This window comes from Frankliniella occidentalis, unplaced genomic scaffold (assembly GCF_000697945.3).
Source record: "Frankliniella occidentalis isolate FOCC.00 unplaced genomic scaffold, Focc_3.1 Scaffold145, whole genome shotgun sequence".
Classification (NCBI taxonomy): Eukaryota; Metazoa; Arthropoda; class Insecta; order Thysanoptera; family Thripidae; genus Frankliniella; species Frankliniella occidentalis.
The window spans coordinates 10,777-29,705 of record NW_026267272.1 but is presented as its reverse complement, the minus strand read 5'-3'; the positions used below and the strand labels follow the sequence as shown (position 1 = coordinate 29,705).

At 50.7% G+C, this 18,929-nt stretch overlaps 1 protein-coding gene across 3 annotated transcripts in view; it reads left to right on the top strand.

Annotated features, from left to right (window-relative positions):
• The window catches only part of LOC113216130 (serine/arginine repetitive matrix protein 2), a 27,602-nt gene extending 10,293 nt beyond the window's left edge, over positions 1-17,309 (top strand). The window contains exons 2-20 of one of the 3 annotated variants that reach the window (XM_026435867.2): positions 850-956; positions 1,051-1,250; positions 1,350-1,501; positions 1,612-1,677; positions 1,756-1,886; positions 1,957-2,078; positions 2,158-2,375; positions 2,465-2,612; positions 2,689-4,166; positions 4,259-4,674; positions 4,757-4,951; positions 5,034-5,267; positions 5,420-5,446; positions 5,620-5,739; positions 5,832-5,958; positions 6,072-6,241; positions 6,441-6,485; positions 6,794-6,945; positions 9,916-17,309. In XM_026435867.2, the coding sequence (XP_026291652.1) occupies positions 859-956; positions 1,051-1,250; positions 1,350-1,501; positions 1,612-1,677; positions 1,756-1,886; positions 1,957-2,078; positions 2,158-2,375; positions 2,465-2,612; positions 2,689-4,166; positions 4,259-4,674; positions 4,757-4,951; positions 5,034-5,267; positions 5,420-5,446; positions 5,620-5,739; positions 5,832-5,958; positions 6,072-6,241; positions 6,441-6,485; positions 6,794-6,945; positions 9,916-15,770 (9,954 nt within the window). In that variant the 5' untranslated portion in view covers positions 850-858 and the 3' untranslated portion in view covers positions 15,771-17,309. The remainder of the gene's footprint in view (positions 1-849; positions 957-1,050; positions 1,251-1,349; positions 1,502-1,611; positions 1,678-1,755; positions 1,887-1,956; positions 2,079-2,157; positions 2,376-2,464; positions 2,613-2,688; positions 4,167-4,258; positions 4,675-4,756; positions 4,952-5,033; positions 5,268-5,419; positions 5,447-5,619; positions 5,740-5,831; positions 5,959-6,071; positions 6,242-6,440; positions 6,486-6,793; positions 6,946-9,915) is intronic. The other 2 variants (XM_026435868.2, XM_026435869.2) reach the window with 2 other exon arrangements.
• The last annotated feature ends 1,620 nt before the right edge of the window (positions 17,310-18,929 follow it).

Below are 18,929 nucleotides of genomic sequence, written 5' to 3'. Positions count from 1 at the left end.
GGGGGAGGGGGCGAGGGTGGGGCGCGGGCGGCAGCCTGGGGCTCGAGGCGTGGGCGCGCAGGGTCGGCCCCAGCAGCAGCCCAGCCAGCCGGCCGATATGTGGGCCATGTTGTGGTAGAAATCGGGGACATCGGCCAGCGGATGAATTCCGACGCGGGGTGAGCGTCGTGTAGCACAGTCCCCTAGTGCGCTGCGGCTTCACTTTCAGAGGAAGGGATCGGGTTGCTTCTTTAATTTCGTTGCTATCCGTCGTCTGGCATTTCGCTCCCTAAGGGGCGCATGGTGGCGGCGGCTGTGGGGTGGGGTGGGCTGGGCTGCATGCTGCACGTTGCCCGCGGCCCGCGTGGCGCACTTGGCTCTCCGCCGGGCCCCGCCGCCTCCACGGAGGCTGCGAGCCTGCTGCCCCCGAGGCCTGCGCCCGAGGCTTGCCCCCCGCGCGAAAGTGCGTGCCGATGACTCACTTCTGTACGGCAGCGTGACGTGTCACGGGTCACGCGCTCGGCTCGGCGTGGCGTGGTGTGGCGTGGCGTGGCGAGGAGCCTAATCACAGTCATGCTCACCTCCCCGGGAGGAGTTGGAGTGCGCGGGTGTGACGGCGGGGAGCGTAGCACTTGTGTTTGTCAGCCTACTCCTCCAGCAGCAGCAGCTCCAGGCTGAGCGCCCGGGGGGTAGGCCACCCTTGGTCCGGCGCGCGTCGCAGCGCTGCGGTTGCCTACCCTGCCCTTGGCAGGCGCTCTCGTCGGGCTGCTCGCGCTGCTGCTGCTCCGCGCTCCTTTTCCCTTCTCCTTTACCACATGCCCCCACTCGATATCGCCTCTGATTGTCGTCATTTTCGCTTCTGTCCCGCAGGCCGTCAAGATGGTGGTGGACAAGGCAAGCATCATGAACATCATGGGGGGCATGGAGAGCACGGCGGGGGTCCGACTGCACAACCACCGCCGGAAGCTGAGGCAGAGGTGAGGGGGAGGCCTTCTCGGGCCGTTTTGATCTGATTTGATCTCGTCTTCGCGGTGAACAGTCTAATCTGCTTGTTGTTTGTTGCTCGACTAGATTCGACATAATAAAGAAACTGGGCCAGGGAACTTATGGCAAAGTCCAGCTAGGTATTAATAAGGAAACAGGACAGGAAGTGGCCATCAAAACCATCAAGAAGAGTAAGATAGAGTCAGAAGCAGATCTGGTTCGAATCAGAAGAGAAATTCAGATTATGAGTTCTGTTCAACATCCTAATATAATTCACATTTATGAAGGTATGCGATAAATTAGTAAAACAAATGCAACTGAAGTAGAAATTGTACTTTAAATTTTATTCCTTAATTTCAATTTATCACATTGTGTTATACTTTCAGTTTTTGAAAATAGAGAAAAAATGGTTCTTGTCATGGAGTATGCTGCTGGTGGTGAACTGTATGATTTCCTGAGTGAGAGGAAGGTTCTTGGAGAGGAGGAAGCACGAAGATTATTTAGACAAATAGCCACTGCTGTTTATTATTGTCATAAGGTGAAATATTTTACGTGAAGTATCTAGTAGTTCAATACACAAATAGCATTATTGATTGTTGTTCGAGACACTTGAACTAGGCTTGTGGTAAAAGTTTGTCTTCTTTTCAGCATAAAATTTGTCATCGTGATTTAAAATTAGAAAACATATTGCTAGATGTGGATGGGAGTGCAAAGGTATGGATGGTATTCTCTCTTAGTACCCATTCCAAAAGTGTTAAATTGTATTACTTAATTACAATCTTTTTTCTTCAGATTGCTGATTTTGGATTGTCAAATGTGTTTGATGAAACAAGATTACTTGGCACATTTTGTGGGAGTCCATTATATGCATCTCCTGAAATTGTTCAGGGAACTCCATATCATGGACCTGAGGTGGATTGCTGGTAAGTCTTTCATAACAAGGCAAAAATCTGCTCTAGTTTGCTGGAAGTGAAATAACTTTTCTGTTTCCAGGTCGTTAGGTGTTCTCCTTTACACATTGGTGTATGGTGCTATGCCATTTGATGGTTCTAATTTCAAACGTTTGGTTAAACAAATATCTCAGGGAGATTACTTTGAACCTAAAAAACCATCTCGTAAGTAAATTTATGTGAATTATGTATAATATGCCCTGCGTCTTATACATCTTACCAATGAATATCCTTTTTTTTTTAGCTGCATCTCCTCTTATTAGAGAAATGCTGACAGTATCACCCGCAAAGCGTGCTGACATTGTGAAAATTTGTTCTCACTGGTGGGTTAATGAAGGCCAAAGTGAGTCCTGCCTAGATATTGCTGAACACTTAGCAAACCAAACCCCCGTTAGATTGGATCTCCTACTCTCACTAGCTCCTCCTGTGTCATCTGAACAAGTTGTTGTGACCAATGATCAGGTGTGTGTTTGATTTAAGATTTTTTTTCTCATTCCTTTTTTTTTACCCAATTATTTCATGGCTTCTTTTGTTCATGGTCCTTTCCACAGAAGGGTAATGGAGACGTAGCAGGAGCCTCTGAAGGCCCAGTTCGATCACACTCTGTCGGTAGCCTCATGGACTTAGACCAACCATCTGCAGAAAGGAGAATAAGAGACTTTGTTAACTCTACAAAGGCAGAGACTTCAAATAGCAAAAGTAAAATTTATTTCTTTGCATGAAAGATATGGATGTGATTGATTTCTTGCATTAAACTAGATATCTTCTTTTCCAGGTAATATTGACAAGATTGCAGACACACCAAAACGCAAACTTGAGGATGCTGTTTCGACTGATGATGCTAGTGTTGGAGGAGCAAAGAAGAAAGAAAGGTCACGTAGCAAACAGCGAAATAGTCGCTCAGATAGAAGATCCACAAGTCGAAGTAGGAAACAGGCTGAGACCATGGACATTGAATCTGAAAGTCTTCCTAGGAGTGATTCTAAGGACTTAACTCTCGCTGCTGCTTGTGCTATTAATGATGATTTACAAGACAAATATCCTCAACCAAATCAAAGTGAATCACCTAACAAAAATGAAGAAAAGCGAAAATCGGTGAAAGGAACGAAAAAGAAATCTAAACCTGAGAGGGATGAAAGTTCGTTATTAACACAAAATACTGCTGGTGCAGATCCGGAGACCGGTATAGCTGAAGGTAAAAGTGGAACTGAACCAACACAAGAAGCAAAGATTCCAATGGAGGAAAATTCTAAGAGTAAATCAAAACGAAAGCCAGTGGATGGAGAACAAACGAAACGAGATGTGTCTATGACATCAACAAATGAAAAATTAAGTGATAGTAGTCCAAGTGATGAAAGTGTGAGGTCTAGCCAGTCTGAGCCGTGTGTAGAAGAAGTGAGAGATGATGTGAATGGTGATGATGTGAGTGAGGGTGTAGTAAGTATTATAAGTTCTTCCACGGCACCTCCATCGTCTTTAAGTTTTAGTGATACAGGTGCTGATATTCCTAGTCTTGACAAAGCAAAAAGCCAGGGGAAGATTAGCCTATCCAAAATAATTAGTCCTACAAATGAAGTGCCAGCTGTACCTGTGCCGAACACTCCTGAAGATCCAGAACCTCCTAGAAGCACAGAGCGCAGAAAATCCAAGATATTTGAGACAGCAGAGAAGTTCAATAATCTTGCAAATGTCACTACAGAGAGAAAGGGTTCCATTGTTGAAAAGCCGAAGAAAATTCACATACCTGGCGTTAAAGTTAGTGATGCAAAAGCTGCATTTGAAAGGAAATCTTCTATCACTCCAGGTACAGCACCAGTAACAGCTACTGCTGAGCGAAAAGGTTCATTGACGTCTGTACCTGCTGGAGTGAAAAGCTCCATGTCTAAAAAGACTGTTTCTGATCAATCACAATCAGGCATTTCAGAATATTCTGCCTCTGACCCAGCACAAAGTAAAGGTATTGATGATGTCAATACAGACCTTTCAACCCAAGGTTCACCAGATGAGAATGAAAGGGCAAAGAAGGTTAAAGAAGCTGCTGGACTTATTAGTAGTGTTGTAGAAGGCCAACTCACGGGAAGGAGAGTTTCATTGAAAAACACTCCAAAACTTGGTTCACTTCATGGATCTAGGGCTGGTACACCATCAGCACCGGGCACACCTTTGTCTCCAACTGGAGTGGATCCAACTACCGGTCTGAAAACTGTACGGGTACAAGTGGCACCCAATGATATCCGTCTGGCTACAATTCAGGTACACTTCTTGAGAATTCTATTTTTTACTGCATATATTGACATTTTCTTGGGTTCTTTTCTGTATTAATAAAATACCTCTTGTAATTTTAGGTGTCTACTCCACAAGCTACCAAATATCCAGGACAAGAGCCCCCTCTTCCTAATTTAGTTCCACAATCTGGAGATGCTGATGAAACTGAACCCAAGAAAACAGCAAGCAAGATGGAAATAACACTGAAATCTGCCACTCTGCCTCGACGTAAAACATCTGAGGCCAAGATTCAAATGGGCACTCCTCCTCCAGCCAAAGCTCAAAGCCCTGAAAAACTTGTGCGTATGATTCAGGCTCCACCTTCTCCTGGGCGAAGAGCGAGTGTTGGTCCACCATTAGGTGGATATCGTAGTGAAGTGGAACATATTGTTGGAGCAGCTGATTATCCAAACAAACCAAGACACCAAAGAAGTGAAGTATCTTTCCCTGTTGCTGCTGCAAACAGTTCAACAAGGGTTCATCCAATGCCTTTCAGGTATGCCTTTCTATTTTGGATATGGAAATTTTCCTTGCCTTCAAAATATTTTCATCAGAGCTAAACATTATTACTATTTCAGATCGGCTTCATGTGAACCAGAGTCAACTAAGTCTAAACCTCGAGAACACATTATTCCCATTCATTTTGAAGCCGAAGAAAATGCAGCTCCACGAACTTCTACTCCTCCAGCTAAGCCACCTGTTCCTCCAACTACGTCTCAATCGGCTTCTGGAAACTTACCCTACCAGAGAACTCTATCTCAACTTTCACAGAGGTACAATTATTTCCACTTAAGAAAACATAAACTGATTTCTTTTCTTTTAAGGAATGTGAATTTTTACATTGATTCTCTCCAGGTCTAATAGTTTGTCAAGGCAAAGTACTCAAGACTCCGATACTGAAAGTACAATATCACAAAGTGGTGGAGAGGCCATCAGGAAGTCGCCACGGGAATATGTCATACCTATTGCCCTGGAAGGTGGTGGATATGTTACTCCCCGAGCTACAAGCTTAGAACCAAGTGAGGAGAGCAGGGCATCAACTCACAGTATTCCACGTTCTCGCCTTAGTAGCAGAACTAAGAGAATGAGGTAATCACTTTATATTCCATCGATTGAAATTCAGAAAGTTTGCTTTGCTGCTTCAATCTCTGCTATAACTGCTTATTGTTTAAGTAACTGCGCAATCAGCTAACCTTTGCTAATTTTTTGTGTTTTCTGCCTTTCTAAAACTTGGATAACAGTCGAGAAAGACATCGAAGTAAATTCAGGTAATTGTTCGCTTTTTTCTGCTTTTTCTAGTGTCTTAATATGAGCAAGTAAATGTGGGATGAGCATTTGAGACTGTATGGAAATTATTTTTCTTTATGTTTTGATGTACTGAACATTGAAAGAGTTCTAATGCTCCCCTCCACTTCTTTTTGTTTCTGTTTCTGTCAAGCAGCAGTTTGCTTAGTGAGAGTGAAGATGAAGGACCATTTGCAGCTCTGCATCGACATAGTTCCATTGGGAGGGACAGTGATAACGAGGATCGCCCATCTGCTTTCCATCTCCATCGTTTGAGGTTTGTACCCCAATGTCAATGTCATTTAAACATTATCTTGTGCAAATTACACAACTATTTTATTTAACTCTGCTCTTTTCTTTGTACATCAGAAGTTCAAGACCATCTCAACGTACACTTGAGCACACAGACAGCATGAGCTCAGCGGAAGAAGAGGATGATGATGAGGGCTTTGAGTTACTCACAGCGGAGAACCTGTTTTCATCTCTGTTATCTAGGGTACATAATTAAGAAAATATCTTCCTTAGGGTTAAAATTAGACCTGCAATGTCCTGTTTGTGAAATGTGCAATTTGCAGCCAAGTTCTAATTAATTTTCAATTTGAATTTCAGGTTCGCAGTTTAACTCAAAGACTCAATGTTGAAGATGGTGGAAGACCAGGGTTTCCATCATCAAGATTACTCAGCCAATTTGGTGCTTCTCCCGGCTCACGTACATCACCTTTTATGTTTCCATCTTCAAGTCTGCTCAGCAGAGGCTCGCCTTTTGAGCCACTGTCTCGGTTAGTAAAAGTACAGTGAATTGGCATGCATGCTTTAAAAAAACAAATTTCTTCCATTCTTCAATAATCTTATCTATGTATCTAAACTCTGAAAGATATTTGCTTATGTAATAATCCTAATGCATAAAAAAACATCTAATGTGTGTGATTGGAAATAGGAGATACTGTACTTAACATCCACTATTTTTGTGTTGTTCAGTGTACATGATTCCAGCACTCAGAGAACAGTAACAACTACATTTAAGTGAGTGTGTACTAATATCTAATTTGCACTGTGAACCATAGGCTTTTGTATCTTTGCCTTTTATGTAACCTTCCTTATAAATCTTTTGTAAATCTTATTGTAAAACTGTATTATCAAACCATACTCAATAGTGTCTCTGCTACTCTTCCTCAAATGTAATGCTTTCGCAAAACAAAAAAAAAGGAAAAGACCAACAACAAAAAAACAAAACAAAAAAAAACAAGAAGCTTTTAGAATAGTAAGACGTCAAGTGAAATAACTTTCGGTTTTATCAATTCGTTTCTGTAACTTCATTTTTAATTTTTCAGACGAATATCTGAGGCTTCCAGATCTTTCAGTCGAAACGACAGTGAAAGTGGCAGTGTAGGTCCTACTCCTTGGAGAAGAAGTGTTAGCAGAGATGTCTCTGACACGGATAGCCTTTATAGTGAATCACACAACAGTGGCACCCTCCCTAAAGGTAAGTTCTATTCTGCTGCTGACATCATCCATGTTCTCTATCAAAAAAGTCCATATGAGAGCAGTTAGTTTAAACAGACTCATTTTGGTAGCAGTTATATAAATATAGATTTTCAATCTTGAAAATTTGAATGGTGATTTTTATCTAGGGAATTAAAAAAAACTGTGTCATGTTGAGGTGCTTGGACTACCTCTCGATATTTTCATGGACCTGTGCACATAAAATGTAGAGGGAACTTGCTCACATCAAAGGTGAATTATGTAGTCAATTTCTAAGCAGTCAGCAAGAACTGTAAAGTAAAGGCCCTTATGGGGAAGACTGTTTGCAATAAGCATGAGGGAGGAATTCAGGAGCCTCCTTACATAGGTTTGTTAGGCATTTATATTTCAATTTAGTTTTATCATCGTCACACTCGTACTCCTTTCATTTGTGTTTGCTTTTTACCCCTCAATAACATTAACGTGCTGAAACTTGCATTTTAAAAAAGTGTTTGCTCTTCGCGTAGGCATAGGGCACAATTCTATTCGCTCTGCTTCTATCAGTAGAACTTTGTTCTTGTTGTTTTTGTTTTTTTATATCTACGTTGGATATATGTAGTCATTCCAATGACCAATTTATCAAAAATTGAACAAATACATAACTACAAATAAAAATAACCACATGCTTAAGTTATCTTAAAATGAAATCAATTGTTCACTGCAAAGAAAATTTGTGTCAAAGTTCTACTTGATTGGGCAAGCAGCAACCTCTTTGGCTACTTTAAGTTTTGTAGTAAATAAATCAGATGGTGAGTAAAATTGCATGATATATGTCCATCACTTTTTTTGACTTTAACAAAGTTTGTGTGTTAAAAAACCATGGAGGCTGAGAATGTATGAGTTTTTGTCTCTTGAGACGTTATTAATGAAATATTATTTTGCATTTTGAATTACGACAGTCCTCACAATCAAAGTTACATACTTTACAGAACTTGGTCAATTATCGTAGACATTTTGATGTAGTTTAAGAAATGCAGTACAGACCTGTACAAGAACCCTGCATCCATTATTGTTTTGTTTTGTAGAATTTCTGCAAGTGGGTTCAGTATTTTGCCACAGTACAAATATATGTTACACCTTGTATGTGTATGTCAGAATATTTCCACTACATTTTTCCATTTTTCCTGATGGTGGTAAATGCAAGCATCGGGTTAAATAAATGTTATGAATACTAACCATCAGCTTGTTCATCTACAGACATGAGTTATAGTTTATGGTTGTCCTCAAAAAGTATTTTTTCTTTTTAAGGTTTGTTAAAAACTTGCAACCAGAATTGTGTTACAATTTTAAAACACAGCGATTCTACTCACAGCCACGTAAACAGGCGCTCAAGTATTAGATTCAGTTACCAAGTTTATTTAATGGTATTATGCATGCCATTTGAAACACTGTTGTGGTCTATCAACTTTGTAAATACATATTATTATACCTTTGAATTTACATTCCTCACTAACTTTTTTGTGGTTTACTGTAACCCACATGTGATTTGTAACACACATTCAGAAATTGAAGTGATATATCAATTTAGGATTACTGTATGATCTATATTTTACACATTTTTAAAGCAATATTAAAATCATGTATTTTACTAGTAGCTTTCATATTTCAACTTAATTTTTTTTTTTTTGACAACTACACAAAATATTTGTACGTATTGTTTCAGTATCTATCACATTTCAATTCAAAGTGCTTTATCCCCTTGCTTTTGTGCAGTTGTCAGACTGGTAAGCTTGCTTTTATAAAGTATGTAAGTGGCCATAGCCTCAGCTTGCATGAGTGACTAGTTTGAAGAAAATGCAGCAGAACAAATAAACTGCTGGAATTTACTGATGAGTGTCCTCAAGGTATACCAATGTTGTTTTTAGGATAGGATAGAAATTCATTATAATTTATGACACTATTATAAGACCAAATAATAGATCATTGGCTGATACCGTTTCCAATTTGAACATGACGTTGTGTACTATTGTAGCCGCGTTGTTGATGGAAGGAAGATGCATATCCAGTAGTACTACAGCATATCCCTGACTCAATCTCAATAGACGATGTGATGCAAGTTCCTGATACATCTCTGCCTCACTGGTTTAGACTGCTTTTTTTTCGTTCTCGTTTGTGAAGCTCTTCTGATTGACTCTTTCTGTTGATCCCATCGACTACTACTACATTTTCTCTCTCTTTCTGATGATTTTCCAGCGAGGGTTCGTGTGAGCGTGCATGTACCAGGGGCAGGGGGGCGCAAGTTTGGAGGAGGGGGCGGCGGAGGCGGGAGCATGAGCGGAGGGAGCAGCGGGGGCAGTGTCAGTGGCGCCAGCTCCCCCACTGGCTCCTCCACCCACTAGCGCGCCCCGCCCCCTCCCACCAACCCCACGTCCAACCCCACACCCCCAACCCCACATCGGCCACATGCAACAAGCAACCAAGTGACGGTAGTTTTGTGCTAGTATGTACCTCTATAAATCTTTGCTAACATTTATTAACAAGAGTATCAATTTCTTTCTGGAATGCGGAACAACTTTATGAGTTTGTGTCATGAAACAGTTGATGCGTGCACACTTTTATCAAGAGAAAGTATATTTTTGGTCATTTAAAGAAATTCACTGTGTGTTTCAGAAAGAAGTTGTGTAGTCTTACTGCTTTGTAGAAATGTGCGAAAGCATGTAAATTGAAACAAGGCAGGGGCTAAGAGACGGGCATCAGTAAGTGTTTCTTACTGATACCGTTCCTGCCCGACCCGACGAGGACGGCGCCAGCATGTCCCCTCAACGCAGCCGGGGTGAGGGCGACGGTAACCCGCCCCAGCGGCGTCGAACTTGGCATGCGCGCAGTGTGACACTAACAGAACGCCGACGCCCTCGTCGACTTTCGCCGTCCTTCGTCGGGGGCCCCTGTGTTCTGCGCCACCCAGCCTCTGACTCTCTTCTTCTGCTCGCAGGTCGTAGCAGCGGCGACTTCAGCGAGGCCTCCTCCTTGTCGTCCTACTCGTACACGCCCAGCCTGGCGGCGCGGCTGGCGCAGTACCAGCAGGGCTCGCCGTCAGGGGCGGCCGCGCCGGAGCGCCCGCAGCACCGCACGCCCCGCTCCTACATGAAGAGCAAGTCCACCGGGACCTCGGGCGCAGACGACGTGGCCGGCCTGACGGGACGCTACCCGCGGGGCAGCGCCGCCGGCAGCAGCAGCTTCTCCAGCGCCCGGCGGGCGGCCAGCGGCGTGACCCGCGCCCTGGAGCAGGAGCTCAACGGTCTCAACATCCCCACCTCGTACCTACCGAACCCCAGCCGGGCTTCTTCTCGGGCCCTGGAAGAAGAGCTCAACGGCCTCAACATCCCGACCTCGTACCTGCCCAACCCCAGCCGGGCGTCTTCGTCGCGCGCCCTGGAGGAGGAACTCAACGGCCTCAACATCCCCACTTCGTATTTACCGCCCAGTCACGGGCCGAGCCCGAGCCGGTCCTTGGTCGGGGACGACGCCGGGGACGTGTACTCGAGCGCGGCGCGGCGCCTCGGCCTGTCCAGGACGCTGTCCATGCGGGAGCGGCCCGCGAGCCCCAGCTCCCAGTCCACCTCCTCATACAGACCGTCGTACCTGTCCTCGCTGTCCTCCCCCGGGCGCCGGCCGTACTCGTCCTACACCAGCCCGCTGTCCAGCTCCGTGTCGCTGTCCGACTCGGACCGGCCTCCGCTGCCGCGCCGCTCCTCGGGGCTCGGCCTCTCGGGCGTCGGTTTCGGCCACCAGAGCTCGTCGAGGGCGAGCGACGACGACTGCGCCTACTACGAGATACTGCCGTCCCACCGCAAGCCGGGGCGGGAGGCGCCCGTGGTCGACAGCGTCCTCACCAGGTCGTGCCCATCCAGCGCCTTCCTCGGCGACACCCCCGCACCGGCCCCGCCCGACGCCACGGAAGCCGACACCGCGTCCGTCACCAACAAGACCACCGCCAGCGCGACTCCAGCTGCGGCCGCGACCTCGCCGGCTGGGGGCACGGCCCCGGCAGAGGACAACGCCCCGCCGCCGGCCCCGGCTCAGACCGCGCGCTCCAGGTTCGGGCGGTCCGTGTCCGTGACTCGCGAGCTCCGGCCCGCGGGCTTGGGCAGCAGCAGCGTGGGCGGCTCCTCCACAGACTTGCCCGCCCTGTCGGCCTCGGCGCTGAGGAGGTCGGCGTCGACGCGCGCCACCCCGGAGCGCTCCATCCTGAGCAAGTTCTTCCGCGGAGGGTCGGCGTCGAGCGGCGACGAGCAGCCGTCCGGGTCCGGCAGGCAGCCGCGGCAGCCGGTGCAGCGCCGCATATCGCGGTTCTTGCGGCCGGACTTCTTCGACACGCCGCGCGAGGAGAGCGCGTACGCCCGCGAGCAGGACCTCCAGCGCAGCCAGAGCCGCGACCGCGCGCAGCCCGAGCCGCAGCCCGAGCCGCAGCAGCCGGTACAGCCGCAGCCTGAACCGCCGCAGCCTGCTGAGCCCAACAAGAGCAAGACGAGCAGCCGCTTCCTGCAGTCGTTGGAGCGGCGCCTGGACAGGCTGCGCACGAGCCAGCCCCAGCAGCAGGTGCCGCCCCCTCAGCCGCCGCCCCCACAGCCTCCACCCGCGCAGTCGCCGCCACCGCCGCCGCCGTCCCAGCAGCCGCAGGAGAGTCGCATCGAGTCGACGATCCGCAGCCTCCGCGAGCGCAGCCTCGAGCCCAAGGAGTGCGACGCGGCGCCCACCGAGTCCAGCCTGCTGAAGCGCGCCGTGTCCGTGAGCGACATCCCCACGGTGAACGCGCCGCCCGCGGCCCCCGCTTCGAGCGGCAGCAGGATAGCGGGCCGCGTGATGAGCCTCTTCCGCAAGGACCCGGCTGACGTCAAGCAAGGCCTCATTCCCTCCTTCAAGCCGCACCGCGCCGCGCACGCGTACTCGGGCTTCACCAGCGACAGCCTCCTGCTGGACTCGGATAGGCCCCGGGTGGGACGCGTCGCCAAGAAGACGACGGTGTCGGCGGCCTCGACACCGTCGGCGGCCTCGGCACCGTCGGCGGTCTCGGCACCGTCGGCGGCCTCGGCACCGTCGGCGGCCTCAGCACCGTCGGCGAGCACCCCGTCCAGTGGCGGCGCCGGCGGCGCCTCGGCTGACATGTCCCGGCTCGACAAGGGTCGTGATAATAACGTTTCCCTGCCTTCTTCCATGACCAAGGCTGACGCCGTGGCCGAAGCCGCCGGCGGCGCGCCAAACCAGGCCGAAGAGATCATTCCGCGAGTGACTGCAGGGGCCGCGGCCGAGAGCCAGGCGCCTCCCCTGGCGAACGGGGATGCCGCCGTCCCCAAGACTGAACCCAACTCTGCCGATTCCAAACCGAAAGTATTGCGTACTAAGTCAGGGTCCAAGGTGAGGGGGCTACTGTCGTCCAAGAGCAAGACTAAGGTCGTCAAGTCGAAGAAAGAGGCCCCTGCGGCGGAGGAGCCGGCGGCTGGCGGTGCCACCAAGCCCGAGCCGGTGCCGTCGAACCCCGAGACGGCGACCAGCAGCCAGGATGTTGTCCCTCCTCCGGTGGACCCGGTCGTAGCATCCGCTCTCGTGAAGCTGCCCGTCAAGGACACAAACACGGACACGGACACTCCGTCCAAACCCTTGCTTCGATTGAAGTTGGGCAACAAAGAAGAAGGATCTTCCGATGTTTCCTTTGTAAGATCTCTGTCCAAGACGAAGCTAGGATTAAAGGGGGACAGATCCAGTCCTCCAAAGAAGACCACGTCAAAGAGTAAGATTCCGACGGATGAAAAGATGAAAACAGTAATAAAGTCTGCGTCAAAAAGTAAACTTAGTGGATCTGTTGACAGTCGGGTGGACTGTACATTGATTGCACAGTCTCAACAGAATGGAGGGCCTCAAGTATCGAAATCCTTCTCTAAATCGGAGATGACAAAAGAAGATAGTACCTCGCGGGAGTCTCCTGTCAAATTTTCTCCTCGGACCAATGGAGACTCAAAAGAAAAGTCCCCTGTAAAACTAGCATCAAAGGCTCTGGCAGCCAAATTTGATAAGGAAATTTCTCCAATAAAATCCCTACCGCGCCCTACTCCACCAAAAGATGATACGAAACCGGCTGCCGATAAAGCAATTAGTGTGTCCTCCAGCAGGTCCTCTCCTCAAAAAGAGGAAAAGCCGAATTTCCGCAAAGAAATTTCTCCACCGAAGAAAACTTTCTCGCGCACATCCATACGAAACAAGGACGAGGCGCAGCCCTCCGTTGACAAGGAAGCTGCGCTTGTTAAATCACCATCTCGCTCTTCTGTGCGTAACAAGGAAGCAAAAGAACCTCCCGAGAGAGAAAAGTCGTGTTTAATTAAATCCTCCTCGAAGTCTTCCGTCCGTAAAGACGACACCAACACCAAAGTACTGTCGGTTTTAAAGGCTCCCGAACGTGCTTCCGAACTGAGCGTGCACTCGGACCCCGCCGCCACCCCGCTGTCCCTGATGGGAACCTCCAGGTCATCGTCCAAGAGCAAGCTGCCAAGGGTTGGCGACGACAAAGTCCTGCCGAGGACCCCCTCTAAGCCGGGCGACGAGCCCGCTAGACCGCTACTGTCGACTTCCCGCTCCGCCTCCAGGACGAAACTGGCCGACCCCGAGAGGAAGACCTCGCCCACCAAGTCTGACGACGCGGCTGCGCCGCCCGGGCCGCCGCTGAGGAAGTCGCTGTCCCGTAACGCCCTGCCCAAGGAGGAGGACGTTAAGGCCGCCGCGCCGGCCCGCTCCACGTCGAGGACGAGGCTCTTCAACAAGGCCGACTCTCCCAGCGGCTCGACCATCGATATTAGGAAATCCAACTCGAGGAGTCGTATTCTAGGCGTCGGCAAAGCCGATACGGCCAAAGAGGAGGAAGCCGGTCGGCCCAGCGTGCCCGGCCGCTCGGCCTCCAGGAGCCAGCCGTCCAATAAGAGCGACAGCTGCTGCACGCCCCCGCGGGATGAGGACGGCAACAAAAGCAAGGCTTGTGTCCCCAGTAAGGCCGAATCCCCCAAGAGGGAAGACGATGTCGTCAACGTGACCGTCTCCCCCAGCCGGTCGGGCTCTCGGAGCAGGATCGGCGCCGTTGTCACCAAATCCACGTCCAAAACCAGAGTTATCAAGGACGACTCTCCCGTGAGCAAGTCCCCGTCGAAGACCAGAGTAGTGAAGGACGACACAGTCGTCAGCAGGTCATCGTCAAAGACCAGAGTAACCAAGGACGACTCTACGGTATCAAAGTCTTTGTCAAAGACCAAAGTGCCTAAAGACGACTCTCCAGTAAGCAAATCCCCGTCCAAAGCCAGAGTAACCAAGGATGAATCTCCCAGCGGCAAATCCCCGTCGAAGAGTAGAGTGACCAAGGAAGATTCTCCATTCAGCAAATCCCCGCCCAAGGCCAAAGTGACCAAAGCGACTGCAAAGGCGAAGATCGCCGACCCCGCCACCCCCGCGCCCCAGCCAAGCGCGACTACGATTCCCACGTTGACGACGTCCCGGCCGACCGACGACGAGGTGCGGAGCACGGCGCGGTCGCTCACGCGGTCGTCCTCGCGGGGCGAAGGCTGCAGCCCCGTGCGCAGGGCCGTGTCCAGCAGCCCAGGGCTGCGGTTGGAGCACAGCCCCAGCCCGGGGCCGAGCACCCACCACCACCATCACCACCACCATCACCACGGGCTCAGGCCGGACGGCGGCCACCGCCACCGGGACAGGCACGCGCACGGGCCGCGTCCACGCAGCATGTCGCACACCCGACCCGCCGACCCGGACATGACCGTCGTGTCCCTCAAGGACGTGGAGCGCCGCCACCGGGAGATGCTGCTCGACAAGTGGTCGCAGAGCCTGCAGTCGCTGCACTCGGAGCAGGCCGCAGAGAAGGCCAAGAAGCAGCAGGAGGAGCAGGCCAAAGTCGCGGCGGAGGCAGCCGTGGCACCGGCGGCGGGCGTGCCCGCGCCCGCAGCGCCGGTGAGTGAGGTCGCCCAGTCGGCCGCCCCCGCCCCGCCCGCCGCCTCGCGCCCGCGGCCGCCTCTACATCTGGACCTGTTCCCCGTGGCGGCCCCGCGCGCCACCTCCCCGTCAGAGTCGTGGTCCGCGTGCTCGTCCCCTGCGCCATCGCCCACCCCACCGTCGCCCTCCGCCGATGATGCGCCCGAAAGCGTGAGCGACCGCATTCGGCGCAAGAGCTTCTACAGCCGCTTCAACGACATCACGAAAAAGAAGAAGAAGCCGACGACGCCTCCCGCGCCTTCGCCGTCCTCCTCGCTGCTAGGCAGCCCGTCGGCCCGCCCGCGCCCAGTCCTGGACCTGGACGAGGCCCTGTACGGCCCCACGCCCTCCACCCCTCGGCCGCGCAGGTCCCCGGGCGTGTCGCCGGTGGCGAGCATGGTGGTTATCCCGCGGCCCAAGTACAACGGCGCCCTCCTGGACACAGCGCTGTCCCCCTCCGCGGCCACGCCGTCCTCCGTCTTAGGCGGCATAGGCGTCATGGACCGGTCGCCCACCTGGGAGCGGAGTGGCATCGAGCTGCGCAACGATCTCATGTTCCACAACTATGGACTTCACCGTTTCGACCCACACAGCCTAACTGTCAACAAGGACGCCCTGCTGGGGGCCCTCTCTCCCACTGGCAGCGCTGCGGCCCTCAGCCCCAAAGTGGAAGTCAAGTCGGACGCCAAGATGGCTGCTAAGCTGGACGCCAAGGGTGAGACCAAGCTGTCCACGGTCCCTCAACCCGAGCCCACATCTGCGGAGACCAGCTGTGCTCAGGACGCGGACGGTTCCAAGACCCGAAGCACGGACCCCACCGAATGATCCTATTTGGACAGTATATCAGAAGGTACTTCCGGTCGTGTTTACGTGATTAGCTTCTTGTTCCTTTCATCTTTGGCGATTGAATGTGTGTTTTCTACTCGCTTTTCCTTTTTTATAATGTATGATGTTTTTGCCTTGAGATAGTATTATTCCAGGCTCTTCGTGGAACACTGTGATATCGTAATCAGGTTGAAGTCGGCGCCCTCTAGCCCTCGTTCTTGAAGACTGTGTCACCATGTGTTCTTGGTTTAAGTTTGATGTCGGGTTTCTTCGCTGTCTAAGTGTCCCAATTATTACTGTTGATAAAAACCTGGCCTGCCTGGCCGGCCAACTTTGGTTTGTACTTGTTGTGTGATATTTATGATGGGGAAATTGGGGCATCAAGCAAAAAGTATTTTGAAGACATTTGTATTATGAACAAAATATATTTTGTAAATTTATCTGTGTGATAGTTCAGCTCCAGAATTGTACAAAGTTTATTCTTCATCAACCTCATGTTGACATAGGGGGAATTTTATTACTGCTTATTTATTTTTCATATAAGAAGTAAAACATTGGTGCTGCTGTTTACTCTAGTGTGATGTGTGATGGAAAGTTTATAAATTGTAAGGTTTTAGTTAGTCTACTCTTAGTATTTATCATCACTCGGAGATTAAAATAAAGAGTATTCTAATGATTCATGTTCATCTACAATAGTTGTTGACAGCTTTCTGTGTTTTCTCCTAATTCTTTAGTCTCTGTTCAGAATTGCTTGCTTTGTCTGCAACTGATTAATTGCACCTTTTGGCTGTAATTTTGACTCTTTGTTCTAATTTTTTTGAAAAGACCAAAGAAACTGAATTGTGAAAGCATAATTACCACAGACTGCCTCATAGGTATATTGTTGTACTGTAAACTTAAGACTTGCCTTTCTCCTTTTTAAGGACAAAAATAGATAGTGTCTTAATTAATTACCAGTAAAACACATTGTGATCTACAATTCAGTATGCAATACTGACCCAGAGTTGGTTTTCATTACCCTTTTAAGGGTAAAAATATGTATTTAGTCTTATTAATCAAGGCTGGCCTTGCTTGTTGATTTTTTTGAAGTATATCTTCTACATGAACAGAGTCTGATACAAAAATTCAAGTCTTGGTTGTATTAAAATTAAGCAACTGCACTATACCATGTAGCACTAAGCATACTAATTAATAAATTGGATTTTCGTTATTATCCTCACATTATTTCAGGGAATGACAAGACATTCAAACAAGAAATGAACTGTGGTGCTCAATTTCTATTTTCCATTTTTGCGCAAGCTGCAAGCTATAGTTTCTGCATGCTGCTCACAGATCATGCGTGGTGTAGAGTTTTCCATTTAAGTTGATACCGTTTCTATCGTAGAATGGCATTATGTCTAGGTTAACGAAATTGTGGCAAATTAATCCTATGTGAAAAAGCATGATTGTGTGAAGTGCCTTATTTACCATTTTGTGTTTATCAGACACCTAATGTACAGTCTATATTATATAAATAAAGTGTAGAGCACTGAAACTCGATACAGTTCATTCTATCTTTTCCAGGACCCTTGTCGGTAGGCGTTTGCATATTCGTGTTATCTTTCATTCAGAGAGGACTACAAAGTGTGCCTTACTTTCTCCCCCCCCCCCCCCCTCTCTCTCTCCATTCTTTTGTTGTCGTGGGTGCGGAATCTGAAAAATTCAAATCAACTGCTGTGCACGCGCTTGCGGCGTTGCGATCATGGTATGTATGGCGTGATGGAATTCTAGAGATGTACATTTGAACGCCACTGGGCCAACTGAACGGGGCCGTCACGCCCCAGGCACATCGGCCCCGGCCGGCGTGACCTCTGCACGCACCGCCTCGTCACGCCGCCGGGCAGCAGCAGCGGCGCCCTGACCACGACCACCCGACCACGTGATCCGAATGATTTGCTGGGCCCCCTATTAGCAGTAAATTGCCGCTGTGCGCCGGGGAGCGGGGGGCGGCGGGGCGGACGCGGAGCGGTGGGCTGGGCACGCTGGGCACCGCCAGTTTGGTTGCGGTCGCAGAGGGTGTGTGTGTGGGCGGGAGGGGGGGGGGGGCAGCATGACATGCACACCACAAAGCAACGAATCGCATAACGCCTCACAAAAAGCTGGAGCCGACACCACAGCTGTGTTGGCATCCCACTCCCACTCCCCCACCCCCACCCGCTCGCCTACCAGAGCGGGCCGTTCGTCACACTTTCATCGCTGCTGCACGGCGCAGCCCGGGCGGGCCCGAGGTGGGCGGCTGAATGCCTGACCCTCCCCGGCCCGCCCCTCGATATCGCCCTCCTGCCTCAACGACCAGAGAAGCCCTGTTGCCCCGCTGTGCCATGATTCACCCACTGTCGTCGCTCCCGCCGGGGCGGCGTTTTGGGGGGTACAGGGGCGGAAAAGGGAGAGGGGGAGTAGGAGGGGGTAGTGGGAGGTGAGGGGAGGTCTTATATTGGCCCTCGTTGTCACAGCCTTACCCTGTTCGCCGTAGATTATCTCTGCGTATTTTTAGCCGCTGGCGAATCGGCGACACAATCGCCGCTCGCCCTCTTCCACCCCAACCTCGCCCCCCTCTTCCCCCCTGGCACCCATTTCCCTCAGTTTCGTTCGCGCGCGTCCTCGTTAAAGTCAACACGACGGCGCATTTTATGGCATCGCAGAGAATAGAACGGGCAGTGGGGGGGGGGGCATGGGGGGGGGGGGGGGGGGGGGGGGGGGGGGGGGGGGGGGGGGGGGGGGGGGGGGGGGCTGGCGGCGACCGTCGTAATACTCACCTGCCACGGGCTCGCCCTGCTGCTCCAAAGCCATAGGAACCCATCGCCCTCTTATTTTCTTTTACCGTGGCGGCGGCGGGGTCCTCTGTCCCAGAGCCAGGAGGGGCGGTGGCGGCGCAGGGGGCGGATAATGCTGCGGGCGCGGGGGTCGGAGGTGGGAGAGGAAGAGGGAAGCGACGTCTCTGCAGCGCTTCGCGTCCGCTCTCGCTGCTGCTGCCCGGCCCCGGGTCTGAGAACAAGAGCGGCGTAAATGACGGATGGAGACAGGCAGGGGGGTGGCGATGTCCGAGCGGAGCAGGAGGCGGGCGCCAGGCGGGGGGCGCTAGGCGGGCGCTAGGCGGGCGCTAGGCGGGCGCTAGGCGGG